Source organism: Prionailurus viverrinus, chromosome A2 (assembly GCF_022837055.1).
Source record: "Prionailurus viverrinus isolate Anna chromosome A2, UM_Priviv_1.0, whole genome shotgun sequence".
NCBI lineage: Eukaryota > Metazoa > Chordata > Mammalia > Carnivora > Felidae > Prionailurus > Prionailurus viverrinus.
Genome location: NC_062562.1, coordinates 21,022,423 through 21,045,748, shown reverse-complemented (window position 1 = coordinate 21,045,748; position 23,326 = coordinate 21,022,423). Strand labels below are relative to the sequence as shown.

The 23,326-nt window shown below is 52.0% G+C and overlaps 1 protein-coding gene across 1 annotated transcript in view; it reads right to left on the bottom strand.

The window, feature by feature from the left end:
* Positions 1-11,948: 11,948 nt before the first annotated feature.
* The window catches only part of PRKCD (protein kinase C delta), a 29,677-nt gene continuing 18,299 nt past the window's right edge, over positions 11,949-23,326 (bottom strand). Inside the window, exons 5-19 of the mRNA XM_047849189.1 lie at positions 22,904-22,964; positions 22,570-22,732; positions 22,448-22,479; positions 20,930-21,015; positions 20,511-20,640; positions 19,728-19,828; positions 18,962-19,049; positions 18,645-18,742; positions 18,301-18,474; positions 18,020-18,111; positions 17,375-17,437; positions 16,221-16,359; positions 15,869-16,057; positions 15,137-15,265; positions 11,949-12,696 (exon numbers count right to left, since the gene is read on the bottom strand). Coding sequence (XP_047705145.1) covers positions 12,538-12,696; positions 15,137-15,265; positions 15,869-16,057; positions 16,221-16,359; positions 17,375-17,437; positions 18,020-18,111; positions 18,301-18,474; positions 18,645-18,742; positions 18,962-19,049; positions 19,728-19,828; positions 20,511-20,640; positions 20,930-21,015; positions 22,448-22,479; positions 22,570-22,732; positions 22,904-22,964 — 1,704 coding nt within the window. The 3' untranslated portion in view covers positions 11,949-12,537. The remainder of the gene's footprint in view (positions 12,697-15,136; positions 15,266-15,868; positions 16,058-16,220; positions 16,360-17,374; positions 17,438-18,019; positions 18,112-18,300; positions 18,475-18,644; positions 18,743-18,961; positions 19,050-19,727; positions 19,829-20,510; positions 20,641-20,929; positions 21,016-22,447; positions 22,480-22,569; positions 22,733-22,903; positions 22,965-23,326) is intronic.

The window sequence follows — 23,326 nt, the reverse complement described above, 5'->3', positions numbered from 1 at the left end:
TCTTCAGGTTATATTTTCTGTGGGTTTGCACAAACGTATAATGACATGTGTCCACCTTGATAGTAACACACAGAATAATATCACTGTCCTAAAAACCCTATGTGATCCTGCCTAGTCATCTTCTACATAACTTTTTTAATACATGGAATACAGTTATAATAACTTTAATGTCTTTGTCTGATTATTCTAACATTGTGTTGGTTCTGGGTCAGTTTTTTTTTTTTAATGTTTATTTTTGAGAGATAGAGTGTGAGTGGGGAACAGGGAGAGAGGCAGACACAGAATCCGAAGCAGGCTCTAGGCTCTGAGCTGTCAGTACAGAGCCCAATGTGGGGCTCAAACCCACAAATTGTGAGATCATGACCTGAGCTGAAGTCAGACGCTTAACCAACTGACCCGCCCAGGTGCCCCTGGGTCCTTTAAGTTTATTTACTTACTTTGAGAGAGATCGTGCAAGCGGGGGTGGGGTGCAGAGAGAGGGAGAAAAAGAATCATAAATAAGGTCCACATCATCAGCGCAAAGCCCGACATGGGGCTCAAACTCACAAACTGCGAGATCATGACCTGAGCTGAGATCAGGAGTCAGACGCTTAACTAAGCCACTGAGGCACCCCGGCTTTGGGTCAGTTTTAATTGATTGATATTTCTACTATTTCTTTTCATGTCTGGTTATTTCTTATTGGGTATCAGACATTGTGAATTTTACCTTACTGAGCACTGGATATTTTCTGAATTCTCATAAAAATTATCAGGCTTTTTTCTAGGATGTACTTTCTTGGTATTTTATATAGTAACCCCTAAATCATGAGCTTCTGCAGTCTGGCTTCTGGGAACAGATCCTGTTCCACCCCTATGTGGGTTCTGAGGATTGTTCCCTCTGATCCACACAGAGGGCTCTTTCCCCAGCCTTGGGTCTTTTCCTTGCACATATGTACCAATGGGCACTCAAGCTGAGTGCTCAGAGAGGATCCTGGGCATCTCTCCAGCCTGCTTTCTCTCTCTCTCATCTCCAGTAGGCTACACTGAATTCTAGCCACCTTGGCTTCCCTGAACTTCTAGCTGCTTCTCCTCGACTTGAGGAGCCCACTGGGCACCACCTGTGTTTCCCTCCCTGTCCTCGGCCTGGAGACCGTCTCCAGGCAGTAAAGCCAAAGCAATCAGAGGGCTCACCTCCTTTGTCCCCATCTCTCAAGAAGCACTGCCCTTCATTGCCTGATGTCCAGCATCTCGAGAACTGTTGTTTCATTGATTTTTTTTTTTTTTAGTTTTTTTTTTTTTTCCAGTCAGGAAGGTAAATACAGTCCCTTTACTCCATCTTGGCTGAAAGCAAGATTCTACATCCTTTATTTAGATAAATAAATTGTGTGTAGGATGGAACATCCATGCATGGAAAGCAATGCTTTAACCAGTCACAGAAGACTACATATTGCATGATTCTATTTATATGAAATGTCCTGAAAGGCAAGTCTACAGTCAGAAAGTCAATTAGTGGTTGTCTAGGGTTGGATAGGGGAGAATTGGGGTGTGGGGTTCCTTTCTAGGTGATGAAGCTGTCCTCACATTGATGGTGGCCATAGTTCCACAACTCCACGCACACTGAAAGCCACTGAACTTTGCACTTTAAATGGGTGAATTGTATGGCATGAGAATTTCAAAGTTCTCACAAACAGAAAAGAACAGCACGTGAGCTGCAACACTTAGCAAAAATCAATTTTGAAAGCATGCCCAGGGGATATCCAGGGGCAGCAGGGTCCTCAGGACACAGATACTGTTTGTATGAAGCTTAAACACAGGGAAAACAACTCCCTAGACTATGTTCAGGGATGCCTATAGGCCTGTGGTGCAGAGAAATGCTCCACATACTAAAAGTGGCTTCTGACCCCTCTGGAAGAATAGAGAAAATGACAGGGGTGTGTGCTGGGGAGGGGGGTACAAAGGGGGCAGTTTTACCTCCAATGTTTTATTTCTTAGTCTGGGGCAAAATCCTTCTCTATCCTTTCCTATATGCCTTAGAGTTTTAAAAAAAATAATAATGTTTATTTTTGAGAGACAGAGACAGAGAGACCGAGTACAAGCAGGGGAGGGACAGAGAGAGAGGGACACAGAATTTGAAGCAGGCTCCAGGCTCTGAGCTGTCAGCCCAGAGCCCGACACAGCTGAAACCCACGAACCATGAGATCATGACCTGAGCCGAAGTCGGAGTCGGAAGTTCAACCAATTGAGCACCCCTGAGAGTTTTCTTAATAGGATCACTTGTAGGACCAATCACTCTGCACTCCCACCCAAGTCAGGCACCCTGCTTCCTCGTGTAGTCCAAGCCCCTTGCCTGGGTCTGACTTCCCATCTCATGCAGGTGCAGAGAGAGCACCAGAGAGTTTAAGAACCCAACCTTTTCTACTTGAAGCTTATTTTCTCCCCCCCAGAGTAATGCAGCTTTGCCATCACCCTTGCACATGCCGTGTGTTTCCCAACCTTCTGAAAGCCCAGGAAAAAGCCTCCCAGCTCCTAAAGACAGCTGCCAGTGGAACCACGTGAGGTGCTCCTCTGTACCTCCCCCCAGGGCTCTGCCCTCTCCTGCCACCACCCCCCACCCCCCGCTGCCTTCAAGAAATGCCAAGCTCCTAGTAACCCCCACCTTCAGGCCACATGCCCAGCAGGCACTGGTTGAAAGACTTCACTGAAGCCCTCCTCTCACCTCCAGCTGGTGTCCCTCCCTGAGAGCTCCATTTCTAGCCAGCCTCATGAAGGCTCGGGGCTGAATCAGGCCTAGCCCCTAGGTGCCAGGTGGGGAGAGGGGGGCCCAACCACAGATAGGCAGGGCTGGGAGCAGGACTGCCACTCAGGGGACCACTTATCCCTGGGGGACCTGTATATAAAGGGCTCTGCCCAGCTCCCAGGCCTCTGCACTCACCCCTGCCTGAGGCTGCTTCTCTGCCCCCAGCCTCTCACCTGCTCATTCTTTTTAACTTAAAAAAATTTTTTTTATTGTTTATTACTTTTGAGAGAGAGACAGACAGACAGACAGACTGAGAGCAAGCACGGAAGGGGCAGAGAGAGAGGGAGACACAGAATCCGAAGCAGGCTCCAGGCTCTGAGCTCTCAGGACAGAGCCTGACGCGGGGCTTGAATTCACAGACCATGAGATCATGACCTGAGCTGTAGTCGGCCGCCCAACCGACTGAGCCACCCAGGAGCCCTTAACTTTTAAAAACTGAAATGTCACCTCCATAAAGAAAAGCACATAGAACAGATACACAGTGTAACAAATCGTTAAAAAAAAGAGATACCTGTGTAACCAGCAGTCAGGTCAAGAGACAGAATGCCTGGCAGTTCTTTAAAAAACACCTTTAAAACTCACGATACATTCTGAACGTAAAGATAGGCACAGAGATTAAAACAGCAGCTACAGACCCTCCATGGAGTTCTATGAGCCTCTAAAGGTTTTCCTTACATGCTTCAGATTTGTCTTAAGAGGTAAAACATTACAGATGGAAGTTGAGCCCTTCAGGTACCCTCCAGACCCCATGCATCTCCCTCACCCCCAAGAGGTGGCCAGTGTCCTGGCCCCACATTCTCACCCCTGGTCTGTGAACTTGAACTTCACACCGAACTGCAGTCTGAGCTCCACACAGTACTATTTCATCACTTTGCACTTACCCTTCCGCATTGTGATCTGCCCTCAACTGTGGATTTGAGATTTTATCAGTGTCGAAGCCCTGAAGCCGGCAGCTTTCTCCCACAGAGAAAGCAGAGGAACCAGTATTCTGCCGAGGAATCCACCTGCAGTTCTGGATCTAGTCTCCTGTTGAGGACATTCAGTTGTTTCCAACTTTGTATCTTACAAACAACGAGGCAACGAACATTCGTGCACCTGTGGCTCTCAATGTCCCCACCAAGACTTTCTCCAGCAGTGCAAACTCTGGGTCCTCAGCCTCCCCAAAGAGTACCAATTGCCTTCCAGGAGAAGGGGGCCAATTTACAGCCCACCCTTGCTAACAGGGACCCACTGCTTCGAACGTCAGCAATTAGCAGATGGTAGGGGTTGCAAGGACCTATTCACTCTTTAGATCTCCAGATTAGATGTCTCCTCTTCCAGAAGGCTTTTCTCAGTCCCCGCTGCTCTCCCAGGAAAAGCCAGCACACCCTCTCCGTACCCACAGTCCACCAGGAGCCTCACCCCATCCTCCTGCAATTGTCTGCTCACACACCTGCCTCCCCCAGGAGACCATGAGGCCTGTTCCTTGTTTGCACCGGTTTCCTCCCATCCTGCAGAGGCCCTGACAAACAGTCAGTGCATACTAAATGCTCACAGAATGAATCGGCTTTCTTCTGGGAGTCATGACCAGAAATGTATTAGAAAAGCCACCCGTGCAGGATCTGACCTTCATAGCTACTAGAGAAACATCAGTGCAACCTGCCTATCCCCACAGCCCAGATGCTACCAGCAGGAGATGCATTTGGGGGCCTCGGTGTGGGGGGCAGGGGGGTTCTCCAGCTCTGCCTCTGCAACATGCTGGGGAGGCTCATGAGGCTTGAGGAGAGATTTCAGCGTGGGGTGTAAGACCCACACAGGAGGGGGCAGGGGTTCTTTCTGCCGCAGCCATAACTTTCAATAGAATTTCATGACAGTGGTAATTACTGCCTTTCATATCACTTGGTTTTAATTTGTGCCAAGAGTGGGGATATTTGACATTCAATTTTTCTTTTTCGTAACTTAAATCCACATGAGACCCACTCACCGTTCATATCAGCCTTAGACCCTCATTTTCCTGCTGTTGAGCTGGCTCATGTCCAGAGCCCCTAGCGAGGGCAGCAGTGAAGGACGTTGCTGCCAGGTCTGGAATCCGCTCCCAACTCACAATCCACTGCTCTTCACTCCCGACCCAGGGAAACTACGTCCTCTCCCTTTCTACAGGTTTCCCAGATGCTACTAGTCTGGGCTTGTACTGACAGCCTTGTTATGAGGCAAGCATGCATGAAGTAAAACATTCACGGAGTTCATAAGAACAATAGTCTCAGATTCCCTGAGTGCTTACCGGGTGCCAAGCTGCAAGAAGGCTTCCATGCAGTAGCTTCACAACCTTATAAAGAAGGTGCTGTCGGGGCGCCTGCGTGGCTCCGTCGGTTAAGCGTCCGACTTCAGCCCAGGTCATGATCTCACGGTCTGTGACTTTGAGCCCCGCATCAGGCTCTGTGCTGACAGCTCAGAGCCTGGAGCCTGCTTTGGATTCTGTGTCTCCCTCTCTCTCTGCTCCTCCTCTGCTCATGCTCTCTCTCTGTCTCAAAAATAAATAAAAACATTTAAAAAAAGAAAAAAAAAGAAGGTGCTGTTATGAACAAGCTACAGGTGAGGAAACTGAGGCTCAGAGAGGCCGAGTAACAGCTGGGGATGGGTCAGGCAGGTGTAGACCTATATCTGGCTCCACACCTGCATCCTATGGGTTGGCCATAAGCACTGCCACCTTCTGGCACCCATCAGGCTGAGTATGAATACGAGCCCAACAAAAACAGGGGCGTTTGATATCCAGCTATTGACAAACCTGCATGAGGACTTAAAGACAATCTTTTTTTCTTTTTTAAACATACATTGTTTTCAGGGCACCTGGGTGGCTCAGTCACTTAAGTGTCCGACTCTCGACTTTGGCTCAGGTCATGACCTCATGGTTTGTGAGATCAAGCCCTGCAGAGGGCTCTGTGCTGACAGAGCAGAGCCTGCTTGGGATTCTCTCTTCCTCCCTCTGCCCCTCCCCCACTCAAAATAAATAAATAAACATTAAAGAAAAATAAAACCACTGGCACATTTAGAGGAATAGCTTTAAAAAAAAGACATTGTTTTCAAACGGGGCATTCAAGAACATTTAAGCTTAACGAGATCCATTTTTAACTCAAAGCAAGCCTTTTATGAAATGCATTATTTTTAACTTATTTGATTCAAAGTATGCTTAATTGTTTCTGAACTCATGATTTAAAACCCAGGAAGTTGCTTCAGAGGACTTGCCAATATTATTGATGGCAGGTTTCTACTGGACTGTGACCAGCCGCAGCTGCCTTTCTCTTAAACGGGCTTTGGACCTCTGCCACCCACCAGATGGTGGACATCACCTTCTGAGGTCGCTGGGTTCTGGTCACCTGCCACTGCTAAGGCCACCCGGCAGGACTGGCAGCCTCCCCTGCTTGTCCCTACTTACCCTTGACCCTCCCCATCCCAGAGCAGGGGCAGGGGACAGAGAAGGAGGGGCAGGACAGTGCTGGGGGTATAGCAAGTGCTCAGTGGATGCTTCATGCTCACTCGTGTTCATTCATCAGCGTTTCCTGACTGCCCACTGTGTGCCAGGCTCGGTGTGAGCCTGCAGTGGACAGAAAGGAGGAGGCAGGCACACTGCTGCCCTACGGGAAGGGGAAGGCTGGGGACACAAATGGCTGTTCCCCCTGAGGGTCTGCCTTTGTCCCATCTTCTGCCTCTCTTTGTGACCCAGCCCAGCCCCTTTCCTTTTTTTTTTTTTTTTTTTTTTTGTTTTTGAAATGTTTATTTTTGAGAGGCAGTGTGAGCAGGGGAGGGGCAGAGAGAGGGGGACAGAGGTTCTGCACTGGGCTCCATGCTGACAGTAGCGAGCCCCATGCAGGGCTCAAACTCACGAATCGCAAGATCATGACCTGAGCCAAAGTCAGTAGCTCAATGGACGAGCCACCCAGGTGCCCCACCCCTTTCCTTCTTTAAGCTCAGTTTTCCATCGTGAATCCACAGAGATCCCCACTGAAGATTCACCCTCTCTGAGGGTCCTTTCAGCTCTATGGCAGCTTGCCCATGCCCCATCCTACCTGCCCTCCATTGTCTCTGCCTGTCACCAGGCCCACCTTCCCTCTTCCTGGAGCCTTTGGGGACCAGGGCAAGGGACTCACGTGCTCTCTCTAATAGCTCCTGAGCAAGCCCTGGAGACTGTGGGAGATTTCTTGTCTCTGCAGAAAACATCACAACAGAGCCCCCAGCCCAGAGCCCCAGGGCAAGTTGTCCTTGACCTCTCAGAGCCTCAGTTTGCTGATTTATAAAATGGGAAGACTACCAGTTTTCTCCTCATGGGACTGTTGTGAGGATTAATTGTCTTCGATGCTGTAGGGAAGGCATCAAGCACAGTGCTAGACTCAGGGTGTCCCCTTCACGAGCTCTTAAAACACACACACACAGTAAGTGCTAGATCAGCCCTGTTGAGTGACAGCTCCAAAGGCTGCCTGTTGAGCTCCTGGCACAGAGCAGGCACCCATTCTGTGTCAGAATGCATGAATTCGGTAACAGAGCCCCAAACTGCCATGCCACCCACAGAAATCGTCCCTCCACCAATACAGGTGAAATCAGCAGAAAGCTAAACTCCCATCTCAGAAGAATAAAAAGGAAAATATCTTCCCCCAGAAGACTTGGAGCTTTGTATGGTGCTTAATGTGGGCTGAACAGTAAATGGCAGGGCTTTCAGAGTATGTATTTCTCAGCAGGGAAAGAGAATAAATTGGGGGTCTTCTAAGGTCGCTGAAAAAGCCTGATTTGGGGACTGGTGTTAAAGTTTCAAAGGTTTATTTTTTTTAATGTTTTTATTTATTTTTGAGACACAGAGAGACAGAGCATGAGCAGGGGAGCGGCAGAGAGAGAGGGAGACACAGAATCTGAAACAGGCTCCAAGCTCTGAGTTGTCAGCACAGAGCCCGACGCAGGGCTTGAACTCATGGAGTGTGAGATCATGACCTGAGCTGAAGTCGGACGCTTAACCGACTGAGCCACCCAGGCGCCCCAAAGTTTCAAAGGTTTAAATCACTGAGACTACAGAGGGTTGTATTCAATCACATGAAAGACCCAGGGAGTGCCCCAAACCTCACAGGTCTGGCCTCACCTGAGCCGTACTGACTTGGGCCTAGAATCCACCTTTGAGGGTCTTCCTTTGCCCCCCTTCCCCTTCTCTGCTACCAGGTTCCATTTTCCAGTTGCGCGCATCTCCCCTTCGCCAGAACCAAGGAGATAAGAAGGTGCCTGGGAAGGTAGTCAGGACTCAGAGGAACCAACAGGAGCTTTTCCAGCCTCTAACCACCCACAGGGTAGTCTGAGGTCACCTGCTGGGCACAGTCAGGCCGCAAGAGGGAGCCAGAGGTCCCACCCAGCTTAGAGGGGCCAAAGAGAAGGCAGGTGCACGGTGGGCTCCAGAGTACAAACCCCCAGCCTGCTGGAATGAGGCCAAGAGCATCCGTGGGAGGTCCTGGACTCACTAGCCCCTCCCACCTTGGCAAATTCGACACACCTCGTTTCCTGCTATTAAAACTTGAGGAGAACAGGGAGCTCCCAGCTCATATCAGCTATGCACACTGTAATAAGGAATAAATTAAGGAAATGTGACTGTAATGTTGGGATGAATGCCAGACAATGGGTTAGAGATATGGACTAGCCCCAGGATCCTCTTACAGGTCAGGACAGATGTCTAGATGTATAACCTTCGCATCCCTGAGTCTCTTAAAAATGGTCCTCCAGCATCTCCTTGCTGGAATATTTCCCCAGGGACTACTGACACGATGGGGATTAAGAACTCAACACAGTATCTGGCACAAAGCGGGTCCTCCCTGGCCTGAGCCTGCAGCAAAACCGGCCACCAGAGGGCGCTGTAGCACAGCCAGCTTCAGGCTTTCTGGCCACGGAGCTCCTGGACTCAGGGTCCCAGCGGTAAAGGCTGGTGACTTCACCTTCCAGGGTGTGGCCTGTTCAGAGCAGCGTTTCCTTTTTATTATTTTTTTTTAATGTTTACTTATTTTTTGAGAGAGAGAGAGAGCCGGAGAGGGCAGAGAGGGGGGGTGGGGAAACAGATGATCCGAAGTGGGCTCTGAGCAGAGACTGATGCAGGCCTGAACTCAAGAGCCGTGAGATCATGACCTGAGCCGAAGTCAGACTCTTAAACCAACTGAGCCACCCAGGTGCTCCAGAGCCGCATTTCCTGACTTCCCTTGGATGACTGGGCAAAATGCAGATTCATGGCTCCCACCTAACTGGCTCCCAATCCTGATGCAGGTTGGACCCTCCAGGGAGCTTTAAAAATGCTGATGCCTGGTCCTTCTCCAGAGATCACCATTTTTTATTAGACACAGGCACCCTGAGCATGGGGTTCCAACGTGCTGTCAGCGCTGAGACCTGCTGCTTAGAACTTGGCATAGTGGCCATGTCTCATCAGTACGTGCTGCACGCTGAATTTGAGAGCCTTAAAGGGACTTTGGTCTGGGCAGTCCATTCATTCATTCATCCCTCTCTGTAGCCCCGCCCTGTGCTCCCAGAACCTATGGGTGCCTTCATAAGCTGGCACATAGAACTACTGGGTGGAGTCACTCTGAATCTTTCTAACTTGCTCATTTTGGTCTCCTGGCCTTGCACCACTTTTTATGTTAGGAAAGTATTCAACCAGCTCCCCAACTGCTGGGCTTTCTGCTTCCTTCCCAATTAATCCATGCGATGGCAGGCATCCTGGGCCAGCCTCCTGGGGCCTGTGGGTGAGGTTCCTCTGAGCAGCTCTGCCTGAGAAGGGGGATGGCTGGGACATGGGGCGGGGGCGTCTGAGGTTTTAATCGAAACTGCCAAGTTGCCCCCCACTGTCCAGTCAGAGGCCCAGGAATTCAAACTGCACGTGCAGCTGGTAGGTCCTCTGTCCTGATTGAGGGAATGGAATCACATGACTGCTGTTGACTAAGCCTATTTTTGTGTCCTGAGTCCGTGGGGAGCTCTTAGAGACCTCCTCCTCACCCACAAGCAGCAGCATAGTTATCCCCACTTCACAGAAAAGGAGGTTGAAGCTCCAGGAGGTTGTCACTCCCTGAGGTCACCAACTAGGGACAAGCAGGAGTCGAACCCGGGGCCATCTGACAGCAGAGCCCATGTTCCTGCCCCCCAGGCCCTCCTGCATCTGTTACCATGCCTGCCCAGCACTGAGTTTGAGGCCTGGCACACATTTCGGGCAGGGCACAGCACTCCATCTGACCCCTGCAGGGGGTGAGGGGGGCTGAGCTCACTGCTCCGTTTGCACACCTACTTGGTAGGTGGAGGGGAACAGCCTGCCTGCTTCTGGACCCCCAGGTTTCAGTGTAAATGTGGTTCTGGGCCCAGCCACAAGAGGCATTTCCTGAGGCTGCCAGGTCAGGCCTGGCACCTACCCAGCTCTGACAACAGGCCTGGAGCCACACAGCCTCCCAGGGAGTTTGGCAGCACCCTGGCCATTGCTTCCCCTTCCCAGGCTGCTTGAGGTGGGCTCCACAGGCCCAGCCCCTGCCCTTTCCTGGGCTCTTGTACCCCGTGGGGTACAAGCATCAGTCCTTAAGGGGCTCCCTAAAGCCAAGAGCTCCTCAAAGCAGCAAGATTGTCCCATTTTACAGATGAGGGAAATGAAGCTCAATGAAAAACCTCGTGGATGGCAGAGTGAAACTCAAACTCCAGGCTCTTGACTCTCAGCACCACATTCTTCCCATCACCCTCTGCTGCCTCTGACTGATAAACCACTCATCCCCACTCCACACAGGAGGAAGCTGGGGCTCTCGGTGCAAGGCTCTGCCTTGGAGCTGCAGAACAATGGAGAGAGGCTTGGAGTTCAAACACCAACTGTACTTTCGTTCTAAACTCACTCTGCACAGCCCCATGGGGTCTCTCGGGGCCTTGTGTGTATTGCAGCAGAGGTAGGGGTCGGGATCCCCCAGCACAGCCCATGCCACGCTGTCTCTTCCACCTGACCGTGAGTCCCACTTCGGGGGTTTTCACTGCTGTTCAGCAGAGGGGGCATTCAACGACTGCTTTCCAGAAAGTACGGCTGGTGGATGGAGAGGGGAGGGGGCCTTTAGTCTTTCTGGGGAGAGTTTGCTGCCCCCATCCCCACAGCCCCCTCCCCTGGCCAGCACCAGCCCCACCTCATCCCACCTCTCTCCAGCCTTGGAAACTTGTACCTCAGCCCAGAAAAATGAACTTGCTGGAAGTCAGCTGCCCGCTGTCAGGGCCAACCAATCAGGCACTGGGGCATTTTGCCCACCTCCAGGGATGAAGGGCCAGGGGCTGGACCAGGGGGGCTGGAGGGCAGGCCCTGCCTCAGGCCTGTGGCCCAGAGTGGGGGGGTGGCAGAGAAGGGGGGAGGAGTAGGGAAAGAGGCTGAGAGGAAGAAATGGGAAGCCAGAGGGAGGGAAACACCGAGGTGGCGGTAAGGGAGAGCTGCCCATGCTCAGGGGTCACTGGTCGCCACCTTTGTCTCTCGGACCCAGTGTCCTCACTACACCGCAGGCACACTGGAGCATGGTGCTCAACCCCGATGCAGCTGCTCAGCATGTTCTCATCCTTCTTCTCCCATCCTGCTCCCCTCCCCTTCCCCAGGCAGGCAAGGACTCTTGAGAAATAGATTCTAGAACTCTAACACAGACTTCTCTGTGGCAGGGACAGGGAAAAATAGCGATGAGATACAGAGTTCCATCTAGTTATCACCTCGCCTTGTCCCCATTTTACAGTTGAGGAAGCTGAGCCTTAAGATGATTAAGTGATAGGCCCATGTCTTTTGGCTACGCTGGGATTTGAATCTAGATGGGCCTGAAGCCTCAGCCCTATTTCCTTCCTCTTCTCTGTCCTCCCCAGTCCGGGCCAGCCTCCAAGCCTTTGCTCATGTCTCTCTGCTCTTCCAGACTGGCCCTCACTCTCCTAACACAGCCTGTGGTGGGTGCTACCTCCTCCCATCGCCCCACAGACACATTCAGGACTCCCTTCAGCCACCCAGAAAAAAGGTTTCTGCTTTAGGCCCAGGGCCTTAGAGGCACAGGAAACCCATAAATACAAACACATTTGCATGAAAACCTAGGCGTCTCTGTCTGCAGCTAACAGCTCAGTTAGCTTCCCGGATAGAGCTTCCAGAAGTGGGAGCAGCGGCCACCAGCGTTCCTGGGACAAATGTGTCCCGACAGCCAGGTCAGTACCATTTGGTGTTTATTCAGACACACAGATAAAAGAACCTGGTGGTTCAAACAGCTTGTGCTCTTTTTTGTTTTTTGTGGTCACATATATGTATCTGTGTATATATGTGTATATATATACATATATATTTAAAAAAATCAATAGATCACCAGTCCCTCATATGTTTCTTCTATACTGAGCAATATATACAGCCTATTATATATATATATATATATATATATATGTGTGTGTGTGTGTGTGTGTGTGTGTGTAATATATTTTTTCAATAGATAACTACATTCAAGTAATGAAACACAGGATTTACAATTTCCCTCTGATGGCAGAGGAAAAGCAAATTCACACATAGTTCACAGAAGTACCATAAGAGCCCAGCCAGACAGGAGCTGAGGCCCCTCCTGGAGGTAAGGGGGTGGCAGCAGCAGAAATCAGACAATCACACTGTTGCTCATTGTTGGGGGGGGGGGGCGGGCAGGTACAGATGAAGGGGGACGCCAAGTCTGCTCTGCCTCGGGCTGGATGGGCAGGCCGTGCTGGCTGACGCAGGCTCCTCAGCTGGGGAGGGTTGGGGGGCATGTCTGGAAGTCTCACTTTTCCAGGAGTCTCTCAAATTTGGGGTTCACGAAGGAGAAGCCAGCAAATGCAGTTTGGTCCATGGAGTCGATGAGGTTCTTGTCGGTGTAGGAGAGGCGTGCCTTCTCGTTCAGGAACTCCTGGTCAAAGTTGCTGTAGTCTCCAGGGGACTTCTGTGGGCAGAATGCAGGGGCAAGTGAGTGGGACCCAAGGGGTGGCCGTCCAAAGGTTCCTGAGTTCCCAAGACTGCGTCCCAAACACCTCAGAATCCCCATAGTGCTGGGCCAGACCAGAGCTGGCCTTTTTTTTTTTTTTTTTAATGTTTATTTTACTTTTTTTTTTAATGTTTATTTATTTTTGAGAGAGACAGAGCATGAGCAGGGGAGGGGCAGAGAGACAGGGAGACACAGAATCCAAAGCAGGCTCCAGGCTCTGAGCTGTCAGCACAGAGCCCAATGCAGGGCTCAAACTTGTGAACTGTGAGATCATGACCTAAGCTGAAGTCAGATGCTTAACTGACTAAGTCACCCAGATGCCCTGAGCCAGCCTTATTAAGAACAGAAAAGGGAGTCTCTCCCAAGAGCCTGAGAGGATCCCAGCTGGATAGTGGGTGCTATCTCACCAGGGGGGATAAAGGAAGCCATCAAGGAACTCTGGGCCTGGATAAGGAGAGGTGGGCATCATCCTGAACAGGGTTCTAGCAAACCACAGCCTGTGAGCGAACCCCACCCACCAAAAGCTTTAAGAATGGCTTCAAAAAAAAAAAAAAAAAGAATGGCTTTCACATTTTTAATGTTTAGGGGAAAAAAATCAAAAGGAGATTAGTATTTCATGATATGTAAAATTTAAATGAAATCCAAATTTCAGTGCCTATAAATAAAGTTTTATTAGTATAAGACTATACACATTCGTTGATAAATCTTCTATGGCTGCTTTGAGACTGGCCTGCAAAGCCTGAAATATTTAGCACCAGCCTGTTCCAGGAAAAGTTTGCCAAGTCTGCTTCTGGGGATACAATGGAATGATACTAGATCTCAGGCTGGTGGCCTTCAGGCCAAACTGAGCAGGTAGGTACAATCACTTTGACTGGTACTGGTTTTTAATGGGATTTGAGTCAATTATTTTATTTTTTATTTTTTAAAAGAATTTTATATATATATATATATATATATATATATATATATAATGTTTATTTGTTTTTCAGAGAGAGAGAGACAGAGCATGAGCGGAAGAGGAGCAAACACAAAATCCAAAGCAGACTCCAGGCTCCGAGCTGTCATCACAGAGCCCGATGCGGGGCTCAAACCCACGAACAGCGAGATCATGACCTGAACTAAAGTTGGACGCTTAACAGACTGAGCCACCCAGGCGCCCCTAGCTAATTATTTTAAAATTGGACAATTTGACATAAAAACCCAGATTTCTGGCTTCTTTTGAAAACTGGCAGAGCAAACAGCCTTGGCCCCATTTCCCGGGAGGTCCACTCTTGGTACTGAAGCCCCTCGGACAACTCGCCAGAGGCCCCATCATTTCCCACTGACGGCCCTGCTGACCTACACACCTGCCCTGTGTTTTCTAGTGCAGAGAAATAAATCGGCCCCTCTTTCTAGCAAAAGCGAGCGACTGAAAGCAGGCTGTGTGGCCTTCCTACAGCTGGCCTGGCCTGGTGATACGGTGCCCAGCCCAGGGGCCCCCGAGTTTGAGACCCCTGGAGCAAGGGCGATGCTCTCTGGTGACAAAACACAAATGTGGGGCACATTACACATGCTGCCTGCCTGGGGGCAGTGTGTCCTGACAGAGACAAAGGGAGCGAGAGGGAAGAGCTATGGTCAGAGAAGGGCTACAGAGTCTAACTTCTTACCTAAGAATTCTGGCCCCAACCTGCCTCTGCTCTCCTGCTGGCTCCTAGGTGGCCTCTGTAGATTCTGGGCCTTTGTGTGAACATTCCTCCTCTGTCTGGAATGCCTCGCAGCTGCCCTCTGCCTGGCCTAGTCTCCCCACCCTGCCCATACCCCACTTCTTCTCAGACCCACTCTGTTCTCTACATCTGGGCTCCTGCTGACAGACCCTCCCACCCCCGCCCAGTGACAACTGGTCATGTGTGGCCTTGTGACAGCTCTCGTACTGTCGTTGTGATCACACAAATGATCATCAGTGTGCAAGTGATGATCTCCCCCAGGGGCTGGAGTTTCTCTGGCTCTGGGCCTGGGAGTGCAGCTCAGCACGGTACCCATCAGGCACTCAACAGGCAGCCAGCAGGCTCCCAGCATTTCCAGTATTTCTTGGAAGACAGATGGGAGGGAGGGAGCGAGGTCTTAACTCTGATTCCCAAAGCCTAGTCGCCTGCATACAGGGGGCCCTAAAGAATGTCTGGATCTGCAGTTCCCACTGTTTCTTGACTGACTGAGTGAGGGAGAGAGAGGGTGAGAACACAAGGGTAGAGGCTGTGACCGAATGTGCAGGTGAGGCCGGGAAAGCAGGTTTGCTGGCAGAATGGAGAGGAGGAAGGCATGTAAATGAAGCAAGAGAGAAGCAGAGCAAAGGAGATGCCCAACAGGAAGGCAGCGGAGGGCAGCATCCAGTAGGGGCCCCCATGGGAGTGGGATCACGTACCACTTTGGGCTTGAAGGGCGGTTCCACGGCTCGTTTCTCCAGAAGAGTCCAGTTGATGGTCTTGAAGAAGGGGTGGATTTTGATGTTCCCTGTCACTCCCAGCCTCTTGGTTGTATCCCTTTCAAGCAGCTGCAACCCAGTAGGGGCCCTGGTTAGCACCTGAGGGCTGCAGGGAGGCCAGAGCCTCCACAAACCCCCCGAGCAGGCCCAGGCGTGCCCAGGCGGGTCTAGTCCAACCCAGCAGCACAACCCAGGGCCCCTGGAGCCAAGAGGGTCCTCTCTGGCCCCGCTGCACCGCTGGGCCCCTCAGAGATGACAGTCCATGGAGTAGGGCTGCCAGGACTTCCTGCTGGTGGGACCGTGCTTAAAAGCAGTAGAGTTCATTGGGTGTTTATTGTCTGCCTGGCATAGACCTGAGCACCACACATTTATGGTTTTTTTCCCAAAAACTCTGTGAGGCAGTTTCCCCTGTAGCCTCCATTTTGCAGACAAGGAGACAGACTCAGTTGAGCTTCAGCTTATGACCCTGAGCTCATAATCACCATACCAGGCTGACTCGGCGCAGTGGACTCAGGAGCTCCCGGGAACACGGAGAGCGAGCGATACCCCCCGGTGTGTTAGGACCAGAGCATCAGTGAGGCTACCATTCCAGAGATGAGGGGCTTCTGGCCATCCCACGATCTGAATGTGTACTGACCCCTGCCCCAGCCAGCCCAGCCCGGGGCCTCCCACCTTCTCCAGAATATCCTTGGACTCCTTGGTGATCCAGCGGGGATAATGTGGTGTGTCCACACGGATGGACTCAAACAGTTCGTCCTCATCGTCACCATGGAAGGGGGACTGACCAATGAGCATCTCATAGAGAAGGACTCCAAAGGACCACCAATCCACGGAGAATGAGTACTTAAGGCCCTGCAGGATCTGGGACAGGAGAAGGGGTGCAGGAGCTGAGAGGTGCCCCAGGGCATGAGCAGCACCCACCAGGCCTCTTCACCCTCCTAGCTGTGGCTCGGACATCACAGTCCCCACCCCCACTGAGACAAGGTATCTCACTGGGCTGGTGGCTGGGACGGTGCCCACTCACTTCGGGGGCGATATAGTCAGGGGTGCCACAGAAGGTGCTGGCCTGTTTCTCCCCGAAGATGTTCTCCTTGCACATCCCAAAGTCGGCGATCTTGATGTGGCCATCCTGGTCCAGCATCACGTTGTCCAGCTTGAGGTCCCTGAGAGGATGGTGTGGGAAAGGGAGTCATCAGGGACCAATCCCCCTCCTCTCCCCTCAGCCCCCATGGCCCCATTTCCAACCCTGTAAGCTTAGGAATCTCCCCAAAGGGACAAGGGAATAACAAAGAGGCAAGGATGCAGAAGGAGAAAGACGTGCTAAAAACGGGTGTTCCCTGCAGAACACCTGCTGGTGTGCTACATGCTGGATATACACCATCCTACTTCCTAAAGCCCGAATCGAGGCTCAGAGCAGTGATGTCACTTGCCCAGGGTCACCTAGCTGGTCAGCAGTGGAGGCGGCCCCGAGCTCAGTTTGGTCTGACTCCATGAGGGCAGGGACCACATCTGCTCTACACAGTCTGTGGTTGGAGGAGGTAATTTATGCACACGGTAACAAGTACCAGAGAAGTGCAAACAGCACAAAGTCCATTTTCCCTAACCTCGATACCCAGAGCGATCCCAGGCACGGACAAGCACATCACCACGTGCCGCTCGCCCCCACCTTCTAAATCCTGAATCCTAATATTCAAGGCACACTGTCCCACGGATTAGTAACCCACCTGGCAACGTAGCTTAGCCCCGTCCCACATCAGTGCACAGTCAGCCTTTCTGATGGGTCCTTACTAATCCACTGCAGGACGGGACTGTCATTTATTGGGTGAGAATTGATGGAACCAGTCCCTACTGATGGAAGCTTAGACTGCTCAGATGGGGCCTCGGAGCAAGATCGATTGCTCCAAGGAAGGGAGACACTACCAGGCAGTGCATACTCCCACCAGTGGAACCAAGTATGGGCAATGAGTCCCCAGTGCCTGGAGCTGGGCCAGCCTCAGCAGAGGGGCCACAGGAATCCCAGCAATGGAGTAGGAGGTTTAGGCAAACACCCAACTAACAACGGACTCTAAGCAGAGATAGGGTCATGGCTGGGCTGGGCCTCACTCAGAGCATTGTGGGGGATATGATGGGTTGGAGCTTTCCCTCCTGAAAGGCTCCCAACCACTTCCCTCCTCATACCTGTAAATGATCCCTTTGTTGTGTAGAAACTGTAGTCCACAGACGATCTCGGCTGCATAAAACCTGGATGACAGAGAGAGACGAAGTGTTCTGGGATTTCCATGACCAACTCCTGCTTCTTCCTGGGCCCTCACCCCTATCCCCAGGGTCAGGAAATGCTGCAAAAAACCCCATGGGCCACCTGGGTCTGATTAAGCACATCTTGTATCGGGCAAGAGGGGGAGGGGGCCTGGCAACCAAAAAGAAAATTATTAAGGAAAAGCTCCAAATGAGACAGTTCTGTCATGAGTGTATACATTTATACAGACATACACACATACACACACAACACACCACAGAGTTTGGGAAGGGGTACATACTAGTCTGGGGGCCACACACCAGGGTCCTGTGTTGTACAGCATTACCATCTGCAAGGCTGCCCAGGCTGAGGCTCAAGGAGCAGGGGACAGGACCCCAGTACGCCTGTGCTGTGCTGTCAGCCAGAGCTCACTCACCACCCGTGGCTTCCCATATGGTGGGGACAGCCCCAGGCACCCCAAATCTCTCCAAGCCCAGCTCTAGCCCAGGCTGGCTTCTCCAGGGACAGGGAAGAAGGAAAAGAGGGCAGACCAGCAGGGCTCCTCCCCCCACAGGTCCCTCACATACGTAGCACGGTAGAGCTCGAAGCGGCCTTTGTCCTGGATGTGGTACATCAGGTCCCCCCCGTTGAGGAACTCCATCACGAAGAACAAGTGGTCCTGGGGTGGAAAGAGCGGTGAGCAGAGGCACAGAAAAGGGCTGAAGCAACTCTACTGAGGGCTACCAAGGGCGGAAGGAAGTAGGGGACAACTCTGCCCTGGAGGACACAAGCAGGGGAGACATGGCCCCGCTGGGAGGCCAAGGGGGGCTGTGGCTCCAGACACAATGACAGTGGGAGGGCTGGGTACCTTGGTCTGAAATGTACAGAAGAGGTGGGTGAGAAAGGGATTCTCCCAGGCGAGTGCCAGCACCCGCTTCTCCACCATGGTGCACTCCACATCATCATCGATCAGAACCACGTCCTTCTTGAGGGCCTTGACCGCAAAGAACTCCTTCCTGCCCTTCAGCTCTGCAAGCAGCACCTGATGGGTGGGCAGGATGACGAGCGGGGGAAGGCCAGGCCAAAAGCTAGGACACCACAACCGCACCCCATCAGGAAGAAGCCAGGTAGGGTGGGATGCAGGTGCCCCTGGGCTCCTGGGTTCCTGGGCCCAGGTCCATTGAGTTGCCCCAGGGCCAAACAGCCCCTTACCTTCCCAAAGCTGCCTTTGCCCAGGACCTTGTGGAAGGTGAAGTTCTCAATGTTGCACCTGGTGCTGCCCTCCCAGATCTTGCCGTAGGTCCCATTGTCTGCCCAAGAGATGGCACTTTAGACTCAGGTGTCTGTCTGCTGAGTCCCCTCCCCTGGGGCCAAGAGGTGGGGTGGAGTAAGGGGCCTCAAAGAGGAAGGGACTCCCTCTCCAGGGGTGGTGTCTCCCTTCAGGTCTCAACAGTAGAGGGAGGTTGGGTCCCATCTTGGGTCCTAGTGGGGAGTGGGAACTTTCCGGGGGTAAATGGGCCCAGCTTCACCTGGGACAATTTCTCCAGAGATTTCTGGCTTCTTCTCAAAATTCTGGTAGATCCCAACAGGCTCTGTTTCTGACTTCCGGAAGGGTCTCTGGAGGAGAGGGTAGAGGTTAGGGAGACATCCAGTCAGTCATACCAGGATCAGAACTCTCAGCCAAGAAGGAGGACCCCAACCATCCATGACTCCACTCTCAAAACCAATGGGGGACAGCAGGGGCAAAGCCCAGGACTCCAGGGAGCGCACGCGCGCACACGCACACACATACACACACACACACACACACACACCCTGTAGCACAGGGATACCTTGATGGCCTGGAAGGCACTGAATAGAAAGAAAATTTTGTACATTGAACCCTCCCACCACTTACTCAATGGATTATTTGTGTTGCCTTCACTGGTAATTGATTCTAGAATTTTACCTTAAAGTGTTATGGCATTTCTCAAGCTCCACCCACACCCAAACACACAACATACACAACACATAAAACATACACACAATAAGGGCTCTTAGTTCCAAGCATTCCAACCTTGTGGTCCTCCGGGCTCACCAAGTACACAACCACTTGAATAATTTCTTATATGAGAACAAGCCCACCACCTTCTGCTAATTCTTGGACTACATCTTCCAGAAGTGGGGTCATGAACACAAATGCTGCCCACCCACTCCCCACCCCCAGGCTCAGGTTCCCTAATAGTAGCATGAGCCCTGACGGCCCACCCCCAATCCTGCCACCTTGTGTCCAGGGTTCCCACCGTGTCTGCCTACCTGGCTCACTTGGTTCAACGCCTCAGCCAAGAGCTTCTGGTTAATGCCACAGAGGTTGGCCACCTTCTTCTGGCACTTATGGTGCACATTCATGCCACAGTCTGGGGTGAAGCAGACACAGGGCCATCAGGGCCCCGGCTCAGGCAGGGCCTGACAGGCTGCCGGCAGGCTCTGGGAGAACTGTCCCCGTTCCCCCGGGCTCAGCCAAGTGCAGGGAGGAGAGGAGGAGGGGAGGAGGGAGCAGGAGGAAGCAGGGCTTTGGTGGAGTCTGCTGGGTTTCTGGTCTTAAAAAAAAAATGCATCTGAAGCCATCGTGAGTGCTTTAAATCTTTCATTATTTAAAGAAGAAAAAGAAAAAAAAGGCACAAGATAGGAGACCTAACTCTAAACCCTTCAAAGAATGTCTAGGGCAACCTAGACAAGCCACTTTTCCTCTCAGGGGGCCTCCTGTTTCTGCCTCACTAAAGCCTGGGGCCAGGGAAGGGGTCTGTGAAACATGTTTGCTCAACACCTTCCGCCTGCTTGTCCCTCAGTGATTCCCTGGGCCCTACTCTACTCTTACCCCTATCTTCCACTTGAGGACACTGAGCTCAGAGCAGTGGGGACTCCTGGTCACACAGCAGGTAAATGGGGAAGCCAGTGGGGAGGGGACATCGAGGCCTTCCCCAGCAGCGGGGCAAAGGCAGCATTAGTTAGTGGGAGTTTAGGAGGTCTGGGTGGGCAGGCACCAGCTGGGAGTGCCCTCCTTCCCAGCCCTAGTCCCCGGAGCTGGGTGGCACGCACCTTCACATTTTAGTCCCTGCTTCACCAGCCCCCACAGCAGGCTGCCACAGTGGTCACAGAAGGTGGGGCTCATGTAGTTGTAAACCTTGAATCGGTGCGGCATGTCGATGTTGAAACGTTCTTTCTGGAACTGGGAAGGAGAGTGTCACAGGTTGAGGGTCACATGCCAGCTCTAGCTCCTTCCTCAACCCCTAGCTCTCCTCAACCCCTTGCATGGCAAGATGCTCAAAAGGGCTCCACTGGGCCATGGGGTAGGGGGGGCAGGGGGGAAGGTGCAGGAACTGGGCAATCTGGAAGTCCAAGGAGGCAACCAAGAAAAATGGGGAGAAGGGCAAGCTCCACAGGGAAGGGGTGGGGAGCCCAAATCCCTCCCAGCTGGCCAAGCCCCCCCAGGTCCCCCGCCCTGGGCCCAGCCTCACTATGGTATCCCGGCTGTTGGCTGCGGTGCCGGTGCACCGGCCGATGATCTTGTCGATGCATTTCTTGTGGATGGCAGCGTTGCATTCTTGAGGAGGCACAGGCCAGGAGGGGGATGGGAAGGCACCAGGAGGGGCAGAGCTGTGAGCTGGCGCCCGCTGGCCCAGTCCAGCCCTCTATACAAAGCCACTGTTCTCCCTGCTCGCCCACACCCTCACCCCACAGACGCCTGGGGCCCACAGCTTGCTTTTTCTCTCCTCCTGCCTGGCCTCGTAGGAGGGGCCTGGAAAGGGGAGGAGCAGGGAGGGCGGGCCAATTGGAGGATCTCAGAGATTAGGGAAGGTTCAAGGGGTCCTAGTGGGCAGTGGGGGCAGCAATGAGGGCACAGAGTATTGCAGTGAGAGGACTACAGGCAGAGAGCCTCCTGTCTCTCTGCTATGCTTGGGACAGCAAACAGGTCCTAAGCTCTCTCATGCACATGCATGCACATGCACACACACACACACACACACACACACACACACACACGCCACCACAAAGACACCAGAATATACACACTTCTGCGTAATGACAATACGCTCTCTATATAAAATGCTTACTATGTGCCAGTCACCTAAACTGCCGCTTTATATATTTTATCCCATTTGATCTTCATAAAGGCTATTATCCCCATTTTACTGAGGCACAGAAAGGTTAAGTCACTCTAAGGCCCTACAAATAGGAAGTGGCAGAGTTAGGATTCAAACCCAGGCCATCTGGCTCCAGAGCTTGTGCTCAATTTTTTTTTAATTTTTGATTTTTTAAATTAATTTTTAAATAAATTAAAATTTTTTAAATTTAATTTAAAATTTAATTTAAAATTTAATTTAAAATTAATTTTTAATTTTTTAATTTTTTATTTTTTATTTATTTTTGAGATAGAGGCAGAGCGTGAGTGGGGGAGGGGCAGAAAGAGAGGGAGACACAGAAACTGAAGCAGGCCCTAGGCTCTGAGCTGTCAGCACAGAGCCTAACGTGGGGCTCGAACCCATGAACCATGAGATCATGACCTGAGCCGAAGTTGAACGATTAGCTGACTGAGCCATCCAGGTACCCCCAGAGCTTGTGTTCAGAACCAGCACCACTGTGGAGGTGTCTTATATGTGTGTACCCATATACACACATGTCTAAACAGAAGCACATGTGCAGCCAAGGGTATACTGTAAAAGGTCTAATAGCCTCTGCAGGGGAAAAGAGCCGTGATAAGTAGCATTGGCTGATTTCTATGTAAATACTGCGCCAAAGCCTGGGAAAAGACACAGAGAACTGGCTTTCATGAGCCAGAGCAAGCCCGCTCATGCACCCACTGAGTGTGGTTCTCGTACACAGACACTCTGACGTGGAAAATCTCACATGCACACATGCAAGCACACAGAGTCTAGACATGTGATCCCTGCACAGGGACATGGGCTTTCCTGAGAACGCACGCGGGTACTGGCAGACACACGTGTGCAAACAGACCGGGCAGTGGAGACACTTACGCCTGCATTTGTAGCCTTGCTTGTTGAGACCCCTGAAAGGCAAATCCCCAGGCAGGGTGAGTTCTGGGTGTGGGGCCCTCCCTCCCCAGACCCCACTCTCAAGAGGCACAGCCAGCCCTCACCAAACAAAGTCTTTGCATACAGAACAGAAGGTGGGCTGTCTGAAGAAGGTGGCAATAAACTCATGGTTCTTGATGTAGTGGATCTTGGCCTGCTTGATGGCTCCACGGCGGTTCATTGTTGGGAACTTGGCCTCGTCTTCACCCCGCATAGACTGTTTGCAATCTGGCGGCCGTGCAGTAGTGAAGTCAGCCCCAGCCCCGGAAAGGGTAACGTTCCTGTAGTCCCTCCCAGGGTGGCCCTGGACAGACTGCCCACAGGGACTGCTTCCCTAAGGTTCTGTCCTGGCTCTGGCCTCTGAACCTACACCCCCAGCCCAGATAGGGAGGGTCTTACCTATGTCTTCCAGGAAATACTGCACAGACATCAACACCTTGGCCTGGGGTTGCAGGTCCAGCTGCAGGGGTGAGGGTAGGGAAGGGGTGGGGGTGGGGGGTCAATGAGGGCGGGCTCCAGCCATGCTGGACTCAGAACCCGCCCCCATGGTTGGTCCCCCAAGGCCAAGGGAGTCCTGGCAGCCTAGCCAGACACCTGTCTGCCCAGTGTGGGCACGGCCCCGCCCCTGAGCCCCGCCCCCACCCTCTACCCAGAGGTATTATTACATTTGGGGAAGTGAAAAGATCCAGCCCACACCCAGCCCGGCCACATGGCCCAGGAACAGAGTGGGAAGGGAAACTCCCCACCCCCACTCCTGGCTGCCCCCTTAACAAGGATCTTAGAATGCCCCCCCCACACCCCCAAGTCCCTGCACACACAGAG